At 40.8% G+C, this 16,824-nt stretch overlaps 1 protein-coding gene and 4 long non-coding RNA genes across 11 annotated transcripts; 4 read left to right on the top strand and 1 right to left on the bottom strand.

Annotated features, from left to right (window-relative positions):
* Positions 1–707: 707 nt before the first annotated feature.
* On the bottom strand, positions 708–2,220 carry LOC127566294 (uncharacterized). The gene is made up of 3 exons (XM_052008320.1): positions 2,061–2,220; positions 832–1,112; positions 708–761 (listed from the first exon to the last, which is right to left on the bottom strand). The coding sequence occupies exons 1-3, from the start codon at positions 2,218–2,220 to the stop codon at positions 708–710; spliced, it is 495 nt and encodes a 164-aa protein (XP_051864280.1).
* Positions 2,221–6,785: 4,565 nt separating this feature from the next.
* On the top strand, positions 6,786–13,737 carry LOC127566297 (uncharacterized). Of its 3 annotated transcripts, none has more exons than XR_007955562.1 (3): positions 6,786–6,812; positions 13,288–13,564; positions 13,631–13,737. It is a non-coding gene; the product is annotated as an uncharacterized LOC127566297 (long non-coding RNA). The 3 variants fall into 3 exon arrangements; XR_007955561.1 differs by lacking the exon at positions 6,786–6,812 and adding an exon at positions 12,693–12,747; XR_007955560.1 differs by lacking the exon at positions 6,786–6,812 and adding an exon at positions 13,122–13,223.
* On the top strand, positions 7,990–12,612 carry LOC117577439 (uncharacterized). 4 transcript variants are annotated; one of them, XR_007955559.1, is made up of 4 exons: positions 7,990–8,095; positions 10,727–11,003; positions 11,070–11,186; positions 12,530–12,612. It is a non-coding gene; the product is annotated as an uncharacterized LOC117577439 (long non-coding RNA). The 4 variants fall into 4 exon arrangements; XR_007955557.1 differs by lacking the exon at positions 12,530–12,612 and adding an exon at positions 11,251–11,342; XR_007955558.1 differs by lacking the exons at positions 7,990–8,095; positions 12,530–12,612 and adding exons at positions 9,276–9,381; positions 11,251–11,342.
* On the top strand, positions 9,456–10,062 carry LOC127566298 (uncharacterized). The gene is made up of 3 exons (XR_007955565.1): positions 9,456–9,723; positions 9,790–9,906; positions 9,971–10,062. It is a non-coding gene; the product is annotated as an uncharacterized LOC127566298 (long non-coding RNA).
* Positions 13,738–13,832: 95 nt separating the features above from the next.
* LOC117577443 (uncharacterized) lies at positions 13,833–15,348 on the top strand. 2 transcript variants are annotated; one of them, XR_007955564.1, is made up of 5 exons: positions 13,833–14,027; positions 14,611–14,887; positions 14,954–15,070; positions 15,135–15,215; positions 15,277–15,348. It is a non-coding gene; the product is annotated as an uncharacterized LOC117577443 (long non-coding RNA). The 2 variants fall into 2 exon arrangements; XR_007955563.1 differs by lacking the exon at positions 13,833–14,027 and adding an exon at positions 14,443–14,546.
* Positions 15,349–16,824: the final 1,476 nt, after the last annotated feature.

The raw sequence follows: 16,824 nt of genomic DNA, 5'->3' as shown, positions 1-16,824 counted from the left end.
TGTCAGTGATTTTCCTTTTGTACGGAGATTGTTGTCCATTGGGTGGGTTTTTAACAATTTGTATTGGGAATGGCAGCTCATGGAGCAGAGGGGGGACGCTGGTGAGCCAATTATTGACAATCTTCGTGTTGCATGGGCTGCTTTTCGCAGGAGACGGAGTCATCTTAATGGTTGCAATCGAAGAGGGGGGGCGGGGCGTAGCATTATTTTCCAGTGTCAAGGCAGACTCAGGAGAGCTGATAGTTATTGCTTTGGTATTGCTGTCATGCTCATTTATGCGTTGCTGCTTGGCAGAATTGCGTTCGTCAGAGTCAGCTGCGCATGTATTGGTGTGCACAGAGACTCTCTCTGCTATTGCCGCTTTCTCTCTGCGCGCTATAGTGAGAGACAGAGAGACAGCGAGCGCTTTCTGTCCTTGCAGTCGTTCGGCATTACAGTTTTTGTATTGGCTGTTTTGTTGTCGGCAGAAGGGGAAATTTTATTTTGTGTGTGTTCGTGAGTGTTTGCGTTTGTCTGGTGCTGGTCTGTTTGCAAAAGTGTGAGTGTGTTCGTGTTCAATTTGTCTGTGTTTGTTTTTGCATTATTAGCAGCGGCAGCCTTGCTGCGAAGGAGTGGCGGGGAAATATGCACAGTTAAGTTTTCTTTTCTGGCATATTCCCTGATTTTTGGTGCCTTGTATTTTAGAGAAGTTGATGATGATGCTGCTGCTATGCCAGAAAAGTGCGCCCTTTTTGTGCTGGCGATCCTTTTTTGGGCATGCGCTGCGGAAAGCAGCATCGTATGTTTGTCTCCTTTTGGAGCAGATGTCTTAATAGGTATATATGGTTTTACCTTATTGGCCGTCGTCCGTGGCTTGGCGGATTTGGAGTCTGCATGAAGGGGGGTGTTATTTGCGGCAATCCATGATTTAGGAGCTTCGTCATCCCTCGACTTGGTAGTGTCTCCTTGCAGTCTTGGTGTCTTGTTGTTGTTGTTGTTGTTGTTGGCGGGGCGTGGCTCAGGCGGCAGAAGCTGATTTTTGGCTTCGTTGTCTGTGGTGCCGCTTGGCGAGATGTAGCACTGGTCATGATAGTAATCAGAGCCGGATGGAGGACGAGATCCATTGAAGGAATCTTTCGCGTCCAGTAGACATTTTATTAACTTGCACTGACACTGATTTAATTTTTTGTTGCTTTTGCTTTTGATAATATGAACACACTTTTTTTTTTTTTTTTTTTTTTTTTTTTTTTTTTTTTTTTAATGGTAATACTGTCCCTTCAGCACGCAGACTGAAGGTTTATTTTTATTTTCCCTTTTTATATTACAATTATTCTGCAACTTCTAGAGATTATTTGAATATTGGAGATTGGCGGGCAAACTTAACAGTGAGCAATGTTAAAATGTAGTGGCAACGCTTATTATAAAATACTGGAGTTAACATAATATTGAGTTACCAATTCTGGTTGCATACATACAATATTTAGAAGAGGTAAAAACAATGCAATCCTTATACAATTTTTAGTTACAAAAATTAGAATAAATATTTTTTTGTTTTAAACTCGTTCACATATTGGTAACACTAAGTAGAAATGACAATTACGTGGTGACATTAATTTGAGTGGCAACGATAGAATATACTAGATTGAACATGGAATTATTTAGTAACAATTTCTGGTAACACTACGTTTGGAAAAGGTAAACAATCAACGCTTATGCAAAATTTTTAATTATAAAAGTTAAAATAAATGTTGTATTTACAGCTTTTTCTCATCATGGCAGACACGGAGCCCTCGCGCAGCTGCCCCGCTTGTATCGTCCAGGATCTGCACCGAGTTGGAGCATCGTTTGTGCTTGCATTGTTGAAGGAACAATGCAAGCGTATTGCACTTGCCCGTTGGTGTTAGTGTGAGGCAGCAAGTCATCTGGCTGCGTGTAGTGGCCACCACTGCAGTGTGTGCAGTGGCATCGTGAGATGTGAGGCAGCGAATCATCTGCCCCAGTTTGGTTGCTGCATGTGGTGGTGCGTGTAGTTATGTTGTGAGTATGTTATTTGCGTCTGTGTGTAGGCTGTATTTGCTAACGTTGTCGTTCTTTTTCTTCTAGTCGCCGTCTCTGTGAGGAAGCAAGCGTGTTGCACTTGCCCGTTGGTGGATTTGTGAGGCAGCAAGTCGTCTGCCCCCAGGTTAGTTGCTGCGTGTAGTGGTGCGTGCGGTGAGCATCGTAAGTATTATATATGTGCATCTTGGGAGTGGCTGCATTTTTGACGTTGTCGTTTATATTTTAGGCTGCCGTCTGTGTGAGTGGGCTGGGCACTGCGCCACAAGTGCTTCGTGGGACAGTGTAGATGCATCAGTTTTGTGTGTGGTCTGTAATGGAGATTTAATTATTATTGAGCGAATTTTTTAATTTGTCTGTTTTTGTTTCAGAGTGAATCGCGAAATCAGTTGCCGATGGCCTTTTTTGTTGTCAAGCGAGAAGTGTGTTGCTCCATCTGTAGCCAAAATGTGAGTACATATAATTACGAGCGCGCATTAAGTAGGTTTTTTTTAATGGTAATACTGTCCCTTCAGCACGCAGACTGAAGGTTTATTTTTATTTTCCCTTTTTATATTACAATTATTCTGCAACTTCTAGAGATTATTTGAATTTTTTGAAAATTGGCGGGCAAACTTAACAGTGAGCAATGTTAAAATGTAGTGGCAACGCTTATTATAAAATACTGGAGTTAACATAATATTGAGTTACCAATTCTGGTTGCATACATACAATATTTAGAAGAGGTAAAAACAATGTAATCCTTATACAATTTTTAGTTACAAAAATTAGAATAAATATTTTTGTTTTAAACTCGTTCACATATTGGTAACACTAAGTAGAAATGACAATTACGTGGTGACATTATTTGAGTGGCAACGATAGAATATACTAGATTGAACATGGAATTATTTAGTAACAATTTCTGGTAACACTACGTTTGGAAAGGTAAACAAACAACGCTTATGCAAATTTTTAATTATAAAAGTTAAAATAAATGTTGTATTTACAGCTTTTTCTCGTCATGGCAGACACGGAGCCCTCGCGCAGCTGCCCCGCTTGTATCGTCCAGGATCTGCACCGAGTTGGAGCATCGTTTGTGCTTGCATTGTTGAAGGAACAATGCAAGCGTATTGCACTTGCCCGTTGGTGTTAGTGTGAGGCAGCAAGTCATCTGGCTGCGTGTAGTGGCCACCACTGCAGTGTGTGCAGTGGCATCGTGAGATGTGAGGCAGCGAATCATCTGCCCCAGTTTGGTTGCTGCATGTGGTGGTGCGTGTAGTTATGTTGTGAGTATGTTATTTGCGTCTGTGTGTAGGCTGTATTTGCTAACGTTGTCGTTCTTTTTCTTCTAGTCGCCGTCTCTGTGAGGAAGCAAGCGTGTTGCACTTGCCCGTTGGTGGATTTGTGAGGCAGCAAGTCGTCTGCCCCCCAGGTTAGTTGCTGCGTGTAGTGGTGCGTGCGGTGAGCATCGTAAGTATATATATATGTGCATCTTGGGAGTGGCTGCATTTTTGACGTTGTCGTTTATATTTTAGGCTGCCGTCTGTGTGAGTGGGCTGGGCACTGCGCCACAAGTGCTTCGTGGGACAGTGTAGATGCATCAGTTTTGTGTGTGGTCTGTAATGGAGATTTAATTATTGAGCGAATTTTTTAATTTGTCTGTTTTTGTTTCAGAGTGAATCGCGAAATCAGTTGCCGATGGCCTTTTTTGTTGTCAAGCGAGAAGTGTGTTGCTCCATCTGTAGCCAAAATGTGAGTACATATAATTACGAGCGCGCATTAAGTAGGTTTTTTTAATGGTAATACTGTCCCTTCAGCACGCAGACTGAAGGTTTATTTTTTATTTTCCCTTTTTATATTACAATTATTCTGCAACTTCTAGAGATTATTTGAATTTTGAAAATTGGCGGGCAAACTTAACAGTGAGCAATGTTAAAATGTAGTGGCAACGCTTATTATAAAATACTGGAGTTAACATAATATTGAGTTACCAATTCTGGTTGCATACATACAATATTTAGAAGAGGTAAAAACAATGTAATCCTTATACAATTTTTAGTTACAAAAATTAGAATAAATATTTTTGTTTTAAACTCGTTCACATATTGGTAACACTAAGTAGAAATGACAATTACGTGGTGACATTATTTGAGTGGCAACGATAGAATATACTAGATTGAACATGGAATTATTTAGTAACAATTTCTGGTAACACTACGTTTGGAAAGGTAAACAAACAACGCTTATGCAAATTTTTAATTATAAAAGTTAAAATAAATGTTGTATTTACAGCTTTTTCTCGTCATGGCAGACACGGAGCCCTCGCGCAGCTGCCCCGCTTGTATCGTCCAGGATCTGCACCGAGTTGGAGCATCGTTTGTGCTTGCATTGTTGAAGGAACAATGCAAGCGTATTGCACTTGCCCGTTGGTGTTAGTGTGAGGCAGCAAGTCATCTGGCTGCGTGTAGTGGCCACCACTGCAGTGTGTGCAGTGGCATCGTGAGATGTGAGGCAGCGAATCATCTGCCCCAGTTTGGTTGCTGCATGTGGTGGTGCGTGTAGTTATGTTGTGAGTATGTTATTTGCGTCTGTGTGTAGGCTGTATTTGCTAACGTTGTCGTTCTTTTTCTTCTAGTCGCCGTCTCTGTGAGGAAGCAAGCGTGTTGCACTTGCCCGTTGGTGGATTTGTGAGGCAGCAAGTCGTCTGCCCCCAGGTTAGTTGCTGCGTGTAGTGGTGCGTGCGGTGAGCATCGTAAGTATTATATATGTGCATCTTGGGAGTGGCTGCATTTTTGACGTTGTCGTTTATATTTTAGGCTGCCGTCTGTGTGAGTGGGCTGGGCACTGCGCCACAAGTGCTTCGTGGGACAGTGTAGATGCATCAGTTTTGTGTGTGGTCTGTAATGGAGATTTAATTATTGAGCGAATTTTTTTAATTTGTCTGTTTTTGTTTCAGAGTGAATCGCGAAATCAGTTGCCGATGGCCTTTTTTGTTGTCAAGCGAGAAGTGTGTTGCTCCATCTGTAGCCAAAATGTGAGTACATATAATTACGAGCGCGCATTAAGTAGGTTTTTTTAATGGTAATACTGTCCCTTCAGCACGCAGACTGAAGGTTTATTTTTATTTTCCCTTTTTATATTACAATTATTCTGCAACTTCTAGAGATTATTTGAATTTTGAAAATTGGCGGGCAAACTTAACAGTGAGCAATGTTAAAATGTAGTGGCAACGCTTATATATAAATACTGGAGTTAACATAATATTGAGTTACCAATTCTGGTTGCATACATACAATATTTAGAAGAGGTAAAAACAATGTAATCCTTATACAATTTTTAGTTACAAAAATTAGAATAAATATTTTTTGTTTTAAACTCGTTCACATATTGGTAACACTAAGTAGAAATGACAATTACGTGGTGACATTATTTGAGTGGCAACGATAGAATATACTAGATTGAACATGGAATTATTTAGTAACAATTTCTGGTAACACTACGTTTGGAAAGGTAAACAAACAACGCTTATGCAAATTTTTAATTATAAAAGTTAAAATAAATGTTGTATTTACAGCTTTTTCTCGTCATGGCAGACACGGAGCCCTCGCGCAGCTGCCCCGCTTGTATCGTCCAGGATCTGCACCGAGTTGGAGCATCGTTTGTGCTTGCATTGTTGAAGGAACAATGCAAGCGTATTGCACTTGCCCGTTGGTGTTAGTGTGAGGCAGCAAGTCATCTGGCTGCGTGTAGTGGCCACCACTGCAGTGTGTGCAGTGGCATCGTGAGATGTGAGGCAGCGAATCATCTGCCCCAGTTTGGTTGCTGCATGTGGTGGTGCGTGTAGTTATGTTGTGAGTATGTTATTTGCGTCTGTGTGTAGGCTGTATTTGCTAACGTTGTCGTTCTTTTTCTTCTAGTCGCCGTCTCTGTGAGGAAGCAAGCGTGTTGCACTTGCCCGTTGGTGGATTTGTGAGGCAGCAAGTCGTCTGCCCCCAGGTTAGTTGCTGCGTGTAGTGGTGCGTGCGGTGAGCATCGTAAGTATTATATATGTGCATCTTGGGAGTGGCTGCATTTTTGACGTTGTCGTTTTTATATTTTAGGCTGCCGTCTGTGTGAGTGGGCTGGGCACTGCGCCACAAGTGCTTCGTGGGACAGTGTAGATGCATCAGTTTTTGTGTGTGGTCTGTAATGGAGATTTAATTATTGAGCGAATTTTTTAATTTGTCTGTTTTTTGTTTCAGAGTGAATCGCGAAATCAGTTGCCGATGGCCTTTTTTGTTGTCAAGCGAGAAGTGTGTTGCTCCATCTGTAGCCAAAATGTGAGTACATATAATTACGAGCGCGCATTAAGTAGGTTTTTTTAATGGTAATACTGTCCCTTCAGCACGCAGACTGAAGGTTTATTTTTATTTTCCCTTTTTATATTACAATTATTCTGCAACTTCTAGAGATTATTTGAATTTTGAAAATTGGCGGGCAAACTTAACAGTGAGCAATGTTAAAATGTAGTGGCAACGCTTATTATAAAATACTGGAGTTAACATAATATTGAGTTACCAATTCTGGTTGCATACATACAATATTTAGAAGAGGTAAAAACAATGTAATCCTTATACAATTTTTAGTTACAAAAATTAGAATAAATATTTTTGTTTTAAACTCGTTCACATATTGGTAACACTAAGTAGAAATGACAATTACGTGGTGACATTATTTGAGTGGCAACGATAGAATATACTAGATTGAACATGGAATTATTTAGTAACACAATTTCTGGTAACACTACGTTTGGAAAGGTAAACAAACAACGCTTATGCAAATTTTTAATTATAAAAGTTAAAATAAATGTTGTATTTACAGCTTTTTCTCGTCATGGCAGACACGGAGCCCTCGCGCAGCTGCCCCGCTTGTATCGTCCAGGATCTGCACCGAGTTGGAGCATCGTTTGTGCTTGCATTGTTGAAGGAACAATGCAAGCGTATTGCACTTGCCCGTTGGTGTTAGTGTGAGGCAGCAAGTCATCTGGCTGCGTGTAGTGGCCACCACTGCAGTGTGTGCAGTGGCATCGTGAGATGTGAGGCAGCGAATCATCTGCCCCAGTTTTGGTTGCTGCATGTGGTGGTGCGTGTAGTTATGTTGTGAGTATGTTATTTGCGTCTGTGTGTAGGCTGTATTTGCTAACGTTGTCGTTCTTTTTCTTCTAGTCGCCGTCTCTGTGAGGAAGCAAGCGTGTTGCACTTGCCCGTTGGTGGATTTGTGAGGCAGCAAGTCGTCTGCCCCCAGGTTAGTTGCTGCGTGTAGTGGTGCGTGCGGTGAGCATCGTAAGTATTATATATGTGCATCTTGGGAGTGGCTGCATTTTTGACGTTGTCGTTTATATTTTAGGCTGCCGTCTGTGTGAGTGGGCTGGGCACTGCGCCACAAGTGCTTCGTGGGACAGTGTAGATGCATCAGTTTTGTGTGTGGTCTGTAATGGAGATTTAATTATTGAGCGAATTTTTTAATTTGTCTGTTTTTGTTTCAGAGTGAATCGCGAAATCAGTTGCCGATGGCCTTTTTTGTTGTCAAGCGAGAAGTGTGTTGCTCCATCTGTAGCCAAAATGTGAGTACATATAATTACGAGCGCGCATTAAGTAGGGTTTTTTTTAATGGTAATACTGTCCCTTCAGCACGCAGACTGAAGGTTTATTTTTATTTTCCCTTTTTATATTACAATTATTCTGCAACTTCTAGAGATTATTTGAATTTTGAAAATTGGCGGGCAAACTTAACAGTGAGCAATGTTAAAATGTAGTGGCAACGCTTATTATAAAATACTGGAGTTAACATAATATTGAGTTACCAATTCTGGTTGCATACATACAATATTTAGAAGAGGTAAAAACAATGTAATCCTTATACAATTTTTAGTTACAAAAATTAGAATAAATATTTTTGTTTTAAACTCGTTCACATATTGGTAACACTAAGTAGAAATGACAATTACGTGGTGACATTATTTGAGTGGCAACGATAGAATATACTAGATTGAACATGGAATTATTTAGTAACAATTTCTGGTAACACTACGTTTGGAAAGGTAAACAAACAACGCTTATGCAAATTTTTAATTATAAAAGTTAAAATAAATGTTGTATTTACAGCTTTTTCTCGTCATGGCAGACACGGAGCCCTCGCGCAGCTGCCCCGCTTGTATCGTCCAGGATCTGCACCGAGTTGGAGCATCGTTTGTGCTTGCATTGTTGAAGGAACAATGCAAGCGTATTGCACTTGCCCGTTGGTGTTAGTGTGAGGCAGCAAGTCATCTGGCTGCGTGTAGTGGCCACCACTGCAGTGTGTGCAGTGGCATCGTGAGATGTGAGGCAGCGAATCATCTGCCCCAGTTTGGTTGCTGCATGTGGTGGTGCGTGTAGTTATGTTGTGAGTATGTTATTTGCGTCTGTGTGTAGGCTGTATTTGCTAACGTTGTCGTTCTTTTTTCTTCTAGTCGCCGTCTCTGTGAGGAAGCAAGCGTGTTGCACTTGCCCGTTGGTGGATTTGTGAGGCAGCAAGTCGTCTGCCCCCAGGTTAGTTGCTGCGTGTAGTGGTGCGTGCGGTGAGCATCGTAAGTATTATATATGTGCATCTTGGGAGTGGCTGCATTTTTGACGTTGTCGTTTATATTTTAGGCTGCCGTCTGTGTGAGTGGGCTGGGCACTGCGCCACACAAGTGCTTCGTGGGACAGTGTAGATGCATCAGTTTTGTGTGTGGTCTGTAATGGAGATTTAATTATTGAGCGAAATTTTTTAATTTGTCTGTTTTTGTTTCAGAGTGAATCGCGAAATCAGTTGCCGATGGCCTTTTTTGTTGTCAAGCGAGAAGTGTGTTGCTCCATCTGTAGCCAAAATGTGAGTACATATAATTACGAGCGCGCATTAAGTAGGTTTTTTTTAATGGGTAATACTGTCCCTTCAGCACGCAGACTGAAGGTTTATTTTTATTTTCCCTTTTTATATTACAATTATTCTGCAACTTCTAGAGATTATTTGAATTTTGAAAATTGGCGGGCAAACTTAACAGTGAGCAATGTTAAAATGTAGTGGCAACGCTTATTATAAAATACTGGAGTTAACATAATATTGAGTTACCAATTCTGGTTGCATACATACAATATTTAGAAGAGGTAAAAACAATGTAATCCTTATACAATTTTTAGTTACAAAAATTAGAATAAATATTTTTGTTTTAAACTCGTTCACATATTGGTAACACTAAGTAGAAATGACAATTACGTGGTGACATTATTTGAGTGGCAACGATAGAATATACTAGATTGAACATGGAATTATTTAGTAACAATTTCTGGTAACACTACGTTTGGAAAGGTAAACAAACAACGCTTATGCAAATTTTTAATTATAAAAGTTAAAATAAATGTTGTATTTACAGCTTTTCTCTCGTCATGGCAGACACGGAGCCCTCGCGCAGCTGCCCCGCTTGTATCGTCCAGGATCTGCACCGAGTTGGAGCATCGTTTGTGCTTGCATTGTTGAAGGAACAATGCAAGCGTATTGCACTTGCCCGTTGGTGTTAGTGTGAGGCAGCAAGTCATCTGGCTGCGTGTAGTGGCCACCACTGCAGTGTGTGCAGTGGCATCGTGAGATGTGAGGCAGCGAATCATCTGCCCCAGTTTGGTTGCTGCATGTGGTGGTGCGTGTAGTTATGTTGTGAGTATGTTATTTGCGTCTGTGTGTAGGCTGTATTTGCTAACGTTGTCGTTCTTTTTCTTCTAGTCGCCGTCTCTGTGAGGAAGCAAGCGTGTTGCACTTGCCCGTTGGTGGATTTGTGAGGCAGCAAGTCGTCTGCCCCCAGGTTAGTTGCTGCGTGTAGTGGTGCGTGCGGTGAGCATCGTAAGTATTATATATGTGCATCTTGGGAGTGGCTGCATTTTTGACGTTGTCGTTTATATTTTAGGCTGCCGTCTGTGTGAGTGGGCTGGGCACTGCGCCACAAGTGCTTCGTGGGACAGTGTAGATGCATCAGTTTTGTGTGTGGTCTGTAATGGAGATTTAATTATTGAGCGAATTTTTTAATTTGTCTGTTTTTGTTTCAGAGTGAATCGCGAAATCAGTTGCCGATGGCCTTTTTTGTTGTCAAGCGAGAAGTGTGTTGCTCCATCTGTAGCCAAAATGTGAGTACATATAATTACGAGCGCGCATTAAGTAGGTTTTTTTAATGGTAATACTGTCCCTTCAGCACGCAGACTGAAGGTTTATTTTTATTTTCCCTTTTTATATTACAATTATTCTGCAACTTCTAGAGATTATTTGAATTTTGAAAATTGGCGGGCAAACTTAACAGTGAGCAATGTTAAAATGTAGTGGCAACGCTTATTATAAAATACTGGAGTTAACATAATATTGAGTTACCAATTCTGGTTGCATACATACAATATTTAGAAGAGGTAAAAACAATGTAATCCTTATACAATTTTTAGTTACAAAAATTAGAATAAATATTTTTGTTTTAAACTCGTTCACATATTGGTAACACTAAGTAGAAATGACAATTACGTGGTGACATTATTTGAGTGGCAACGATAGAATATACTAGATTGAACATGGAATTATTTAGTAACAATTTCTGGTAACACTACGTTTGGAAAGGTAAACAAACAACGCTTATGCAAATTTTTAATTATAAAAGTTAAAATAAATGTTGTATTTACAGCTTTTTCTCGTCATGGCAGACACGGAGCCCTCGCGCAGCTGCCCCGCTTGTATCGTCCAGGATCTGCACCGAGTTGGAGCATCGTTTGTGCTTGCATTGTTGAAGGAACAATGCAAGCGTATTGCACTTGCCCGTTGGTGTTAGTGTGAGGCAGCAAGTCATCTGGCTGCGTGTAGTGGCCACCACTGCAGTGTGTGCAGTGGCATCGTGAGATGTGAGGCAGCGAATCATCTGCCCCAGTTTGGTTGCTGCATGTGGTGGTGCGTGTAGTTATGTTGTGAGTATGTTATTTGCGTCTGTGTGTAGGCTGTATTTGCTAACGTTGTCGTTCTTTTTCTTCTAGTCGCCGTCTCTGTGAGGAAGCAAGCGTGTTGCACTTGCCCGTTGGTGGATTTGTGAGGCAGCAAGTCGTCTGCCCCCAGGTTAGTTGCTGCGTGTAGTGGTGCGTGCGGTGAGCATCGTAAGTATTATATATGTGCATCTTGGGAGTGGCTGCATTTTTGACGTTGTCGTTTATATTTTAGGCTGCCGTCTGTGTGAGTGGGCTGGGCACTGCGCCACAAGTGCTTCGTGGGACAGTGTAGATGCATCAGTTTTGTGTGTGGTCTGTAATGGAGATTTAATTATTGAGCGAATTTTTTAATTTGTCTGTTTTTGTTTCAGAGTGAATCGCGAAATCAGTTGCCGATGGCCTTTTTTGTTGTCAAGCGAGAAGTGTGTTGCTCCATCTGTAGCCAAAATGTGAGTACATATAATTACGAGCGCGCATTAAGTAGGTTTTTTAATGGTAATACTGTCCCTTCAGCACGCAGACTGAAGGTTTATTTTTATTTTCCCTTTTTATATTACAATTATTCTGCAACTTCTAGAGATTATTTGAATTTTGAAAATTGGCGGGCAAACTTAACAGTGAGCAATGTTAAAATGTAGTGGCAACGCTTATTATAAAATACTGGAGTTAACATAATATTGAGTTACCAATTCTGGTTGCATACATACAATATTTAGAAGAGGTAAAAACAATGTAATCCTTATACAATTTTTAGTTACAAAAATTAGAATAAATATTTTTGTTTTAAACTCGTTCACATATTGGTAACACTAAGTAGAAATGACAATTACGTGGTGACATTATTTGAGTGGCAACGATAGAATATACTAGATTGAACATGGAATTATTTAGTAACAATTTCTGGTAACACTACGTTTGGAAAGGTAAACAAACAACGCTTATGCAAATTTTTAATTATAAAAGTTAAAATAAATGTTGTATTTACAGCTTTTTCTCGTCATGGCAGACACGGAGCCCTCGCGCAGCTGCCCCGCTTGTATCGTCCAGGATCTGCACCGAGTTGGAGCATCGTTTGTGCTTGCATTGTTGAAGGAACAATGCAAGCGTATTGCACTTGCCCGTTGGTGTTAGTGTGAGGCAGCAAGTCATCTGGCTGCGTGTAGTGGCCACCACTGCAGTGTGTGCAGTGGCATCGTGAGATGTGAGGCAGCGAATCATCTGCCCCAGTTTGGTTGCTGCATGTGGTGGTGCGTGTAGTTATGTTGTGAGTATGTTATTTGCGTCTGTGTGTAGGCTGTATTTGCTAACGTTGTCGTTCTTTTTCTTCTAGTCGCCGTCTCTGTGAGGAAGCAAGCGTGTTGCACTTGCCCGTTGGTGGATTTGTGAGGCAGCAAGTCGTCTGCCCCCAGGTTAGTTGCTGCGTGTAGTGGTGCGTGCGGTGAGCATCGTAAGTATTATATATGTGCATCTTGGGAGTGGCTGCATTTTTGACGTTGTCGTTTATATTTTAGGCTGCCGTCTGTGTGAGTGGGCTGGGCACTGCGCCACAAGTGCTTCGTGGGACAGTGTAGATGCATCAGTTTTGTGTGTGTGTCTGTAATGGAGATTTAATTATTGAGCGAAATTTTTAATTTGTCTGTTTTTGTTTCAGAGTGAATCGCGAAATCAGTTGCCGATGGCCTTTTTTGTTGTCAAGCGAGAAGTGTGTTGCTCCATCTGTAGCCAAAATGTGAGTACATATAATTACGAGCGCGCATTAAGTAGGTTTTTTTAATGGTAATACTGTCCCTTCAGCACGCAGACTGAAGGTTTATTTTTATTTTCCCTTTTTATATTACAATTATTCTGCAACTTCTAGAGATTATTTGAATTTTGAAAATTGGCGGGCAAACTTAACAGTGAGCAATGTTAAAATGTAGTGGCAACGCTTATTATAAAATACTGGAGTTAACATAATATTGAGTTACCAATTCTGGTTGCATACATACAATATTTAGAAGAGGTAAAAACAATGTAATCCTTATACAATTTTTAGTTACAAAAATTAGAATAAATATTTTTGTTTTAAACTCGTTCACATATTTGGTAACACTAAGTAGAAATGACAATTACGTGGTGACATTATTTGAGTGGCAACGATAGAATATACTAGATTGAACATGGAATTATTTAGTAACAATTTCTGGTAACACTACGTTTGGAAAGGTAAACAAACAACGCTTATGCAAATTTTTAATTGTAAAAGTTAAAATAAATGTTGTATTTACAGCTTTTTCTCGTCATGGCAGACACGGAGCCCTCGCGCAGCTGCCCCGCTTGTATCGTCCAGGATCTGCACCGAGTTGGAGCATCGTTTGTGCTTGCATTGTTGAAAGAACAATGCAAGCGTATTGCACTTGCCCGTTGGTGTTAGTGTGAGGCAGCAAGTCATCTGGCTGCGTGTAGTGGCCACCACTACAGTGTGTGCAGTGGCATCGTGAGATGTGAGGCAGCGAGTCATCTGCCCCAGTTTGGTTGCTGCATGTGGTGATGCGTGTAGTTATGTTGTGAGTATGTTATTTGCGTCTGTGTGTAGGCTGTATTTGCTAACGTTGTCGTTCTTTTTCTTCTAGTCGCCGTCTCTGTGAGGAAGCAAGCGTGTTGCACTTGCCCGTTGGTGGATTTGTGGGGCAGCAAGTCGTCTGCCCCCAGGATAGTTGCTGCGTGTAGTGGTGCGTGCGGTGAGCATCGTAAGTATTATATATGTGCATCTTGGGAGTGGCTGCATTTTTGACGTTGTCGTTTATATTTTAGGCTGCCGTCTGTGTGAGTGGGCTGGGCACTGCGCCACAAGTGCTTCGTGGGACAGTGTAGATGCATCAGTTTTGTGTGTGGTCTGTAATGGAGATTTAATTATTGAGCGAATTTTTAATTTGTCTGTTTTTGTTTCAGAGTGAATCGCGAAATCAGTTGCCGATGGCCTTTTTTGTTGTCAAGCGAGAAGTGTGTTGCTCCATCTGTAGCCAAAATGTGAGTACATATAATTGCGAGCGCGCATTAAGTAGGCGCAATTAATACGATAGGTTTTTTTTTTTTTTTTTTTTTTTTTTTTTTTTTTAATGGTAATACTGTCCCTTCAGCACGCAGACTGAAGGTTTATTTTATTTTCCCTTTTTATATTACAATTATTCTGCAACTTCTAGAGATTATTTGAATTTTGAAAATTGGCGGGCAAACTTAACAGTGAGCAATGTTAAAATGTAGTGGCAACGCTTATTATAAAATACTGGAGTTAACATAATATTGAGTTACCAATTCTGGTTGCATACATACAATATTTAGAAGAGGTAAAAACAATGTAATCCTTATACAATTTTTAGTTACAAAAATTAGAATAAATATTTTTGTTTTAAACTCGTTCACATATTGGTAACACTAAGTAGAAATGACAATTACGTGGTGACATTATTTGAGTGGCAACGATAGAATATACTAGATTGAACATGGAATTATTTAGTAACAATTTCTGGTAACACTACGTTTGGAAAGGTAAACAAACAACGCTTATGCAAATTTTTAATTGTAAAAGTTAAAATAAATGTTGTATTTACAGCTTTTTCTCGTCATGGCAGACACGGAGCCCTCGCGCAGCTGCCCCGCTTGTATCGTCCAGGATCTGCACCGAGTTGGAGCATCGTTTGTGCTTGCATTGTTGAAAGAACAATGCAAGCGTATTGCACTTGCCCGTTGGTGTTAGTGTGAGGCAGCAAGTCATCTGGCTGCGTGTAGTGGCCACCACTACAGTGTGTGCAGTGGCATCGTGAGATGTGAGGCAGCGAATCATCTGCCCCAGTTTGGTTGCTGCATGTGGTGGTGCGTGTAGTTATGTTGTGAGTATGTTATTTGCGTCTGTGTGTAGGCTGTATTTGCTAACGTTGTCGTTCTTTTTCTTCTAGTCGCCGTCTCTGTGAGGAAGCAAGCGTGTTGCACTTGCCCGTTGGTGGATTTGTGAGGCAGCAAGTCGTCTGCCCCCAGGTTAGTTGCTGCGTGTAGTGGTGCGTGCGGTGAGCATCGTAAGTATTATATATGTGCATCTTGGGAGTGGCTGCATTTTTGACGTTGTCGTTTATATTTTAGGCTGCCGTCTGTGTGAGTGGGCTGGGCACTGCGCCACAAGTGCTTCGTGGGACAGTGTAGATGCATCAGTTTTTGTGTGTGGTCTGTAATGGAGATTTAATTATTGAGCGAATTTTTTAATTTGTCTGTTTTTGTTTCAGAGTGAATCGCGAAATCAGTTGCCGATGGCCTTTTTTGTTGTCAAGCGAGAAGTGTGTTGCTCCATCTGTAGCCAAAATGTGAGTACATATAATTACGAGCGCGCATTAAGTAGGTTTTTTTAATGGTAATACTGTCCCTTCAGCACGCAGACTGAAGGTTTATTTTTATTTTCCCTTTTTTATATTACAATTATTCTGCAACTTCTAGAGATTATTTGAATTTTGAAAATTGGCGGGCAAACTTAACAGTGAGCAATGTTAAAATGTAGTGGCAACGCTTATTATAAAATACTGGAGTTAACATAATATTGAGTTACCAATTCTGGTTGCATACATACAATATTTAGAAGAGGTAAAAACAATGTAATCCTTATACAATTTTTAGTTACAAAAATTAGAATAAATATTTTTGTTTTAAACTCGTTCACATATTGGTAACACTAAGTAGAAATGACAATTACGTGGTGACATTATTTGAGTGGCAACGATAGAATATACTAGATTGAACATGGAATTATTTAGTAACAATTTCTGGTAACACTACGTTTGGAAAGGTAAACAAACAACGCTTATGCAAATTTTTAATTATAAAAGTTAAAATAAATGTTGTATTTACAGCTTTTCTCGTCATGGCAGACACGGAGCCCTCGCGCAGCTGCCCCGCTTGTATCGTCCAGGATCTGCACCGAGTTGGAGCATCGTTTGTGCTTGCATTGTTGAAGGAACAATGCAAGCGTATTGCACTTGCCCGTTGGTGTTAGTGTGAGGCAGCAAGTCATCTGGCTGCGTGTAGTGGCCACCACTGCAGTGTGTGCAGTGGCATCGTGAGATGTGAGGCAGCGAATCATCTGCCCCAGTTTGGTTGCTGCATGTGGTGGTGCGTGTAGTTATGTTGTGAGTATGTTATTTGCGTCTGTGTGTAGGCTGTATTTGCTAACGTTGTCGTTCTTTTTCTTCTAGTCGCCGTCTCTGTGAGGAAGCAAGCGTGTTGCACTTGCCCGTTGGTGGATTTGTGAGGCAGCAAGTCGTCTGCCCCCAGGTTAGTTGCTGCGTGTAGTGGTGCGTGCGGTGAGCATCGTAAGTATTATATATGTGCATCTTGGGAGTGGCTGCATTTTTGACGTTGTCGTTTATATTTTAGGCTGCCGTCTGTGTGAGTGGGCTGGGCACTGCGCCACAAGTGCTTCGTGGGACAGTGTAGATGCATCAGTTTTGTGTGTGGTCTGTAATGGAGATTTAATTATTGAGCGAATTTTTTAATTTGTCTGTTTTGTTTCAGAGTGAATCGCGAAATCAGTTGCCGATGGCCTTTTTTGTTGTCAAGCGAGAAGTGTGTTGCTCCATCTGTAGCCAAAATGTGAGTACATATAATTACGAGCGCGCATTAAGTAGGTTTTTTTAATGGTAATAAATGTCCCTTCAGCACGCAGACTGAAGGTTTATTTTTATTTTCCCTTTTTATATTACAATTATTCTGCAACTTCTAGAGATTATTTGAATTTTGAAAATTGGCGGGCAAACTTAACAGTGAGCAATGTTAAATGTAGTTG

The sequence above is a fragment of the Drosophila albomicans genome, unplaced genomic scaffold, assembly GCF_009650485.2.
Source record: "Drosophila albomicans strain 15112-1751.03 unplaced genomic scaffold, ASM965048v2 utg000216l_pilon, whole genome shotgun sequence".
NCBI lineage: Eukaryota > Metazoa > Arthropoda > Insecta > Diptera > Drosophilidae > Drosophila > Drosophila albomicans.
The sequence above is the reverse complement of the archived record's forward strand: the minus strand, read 5'-3'. Positions and strand labels throughout refer to the sequence as shown.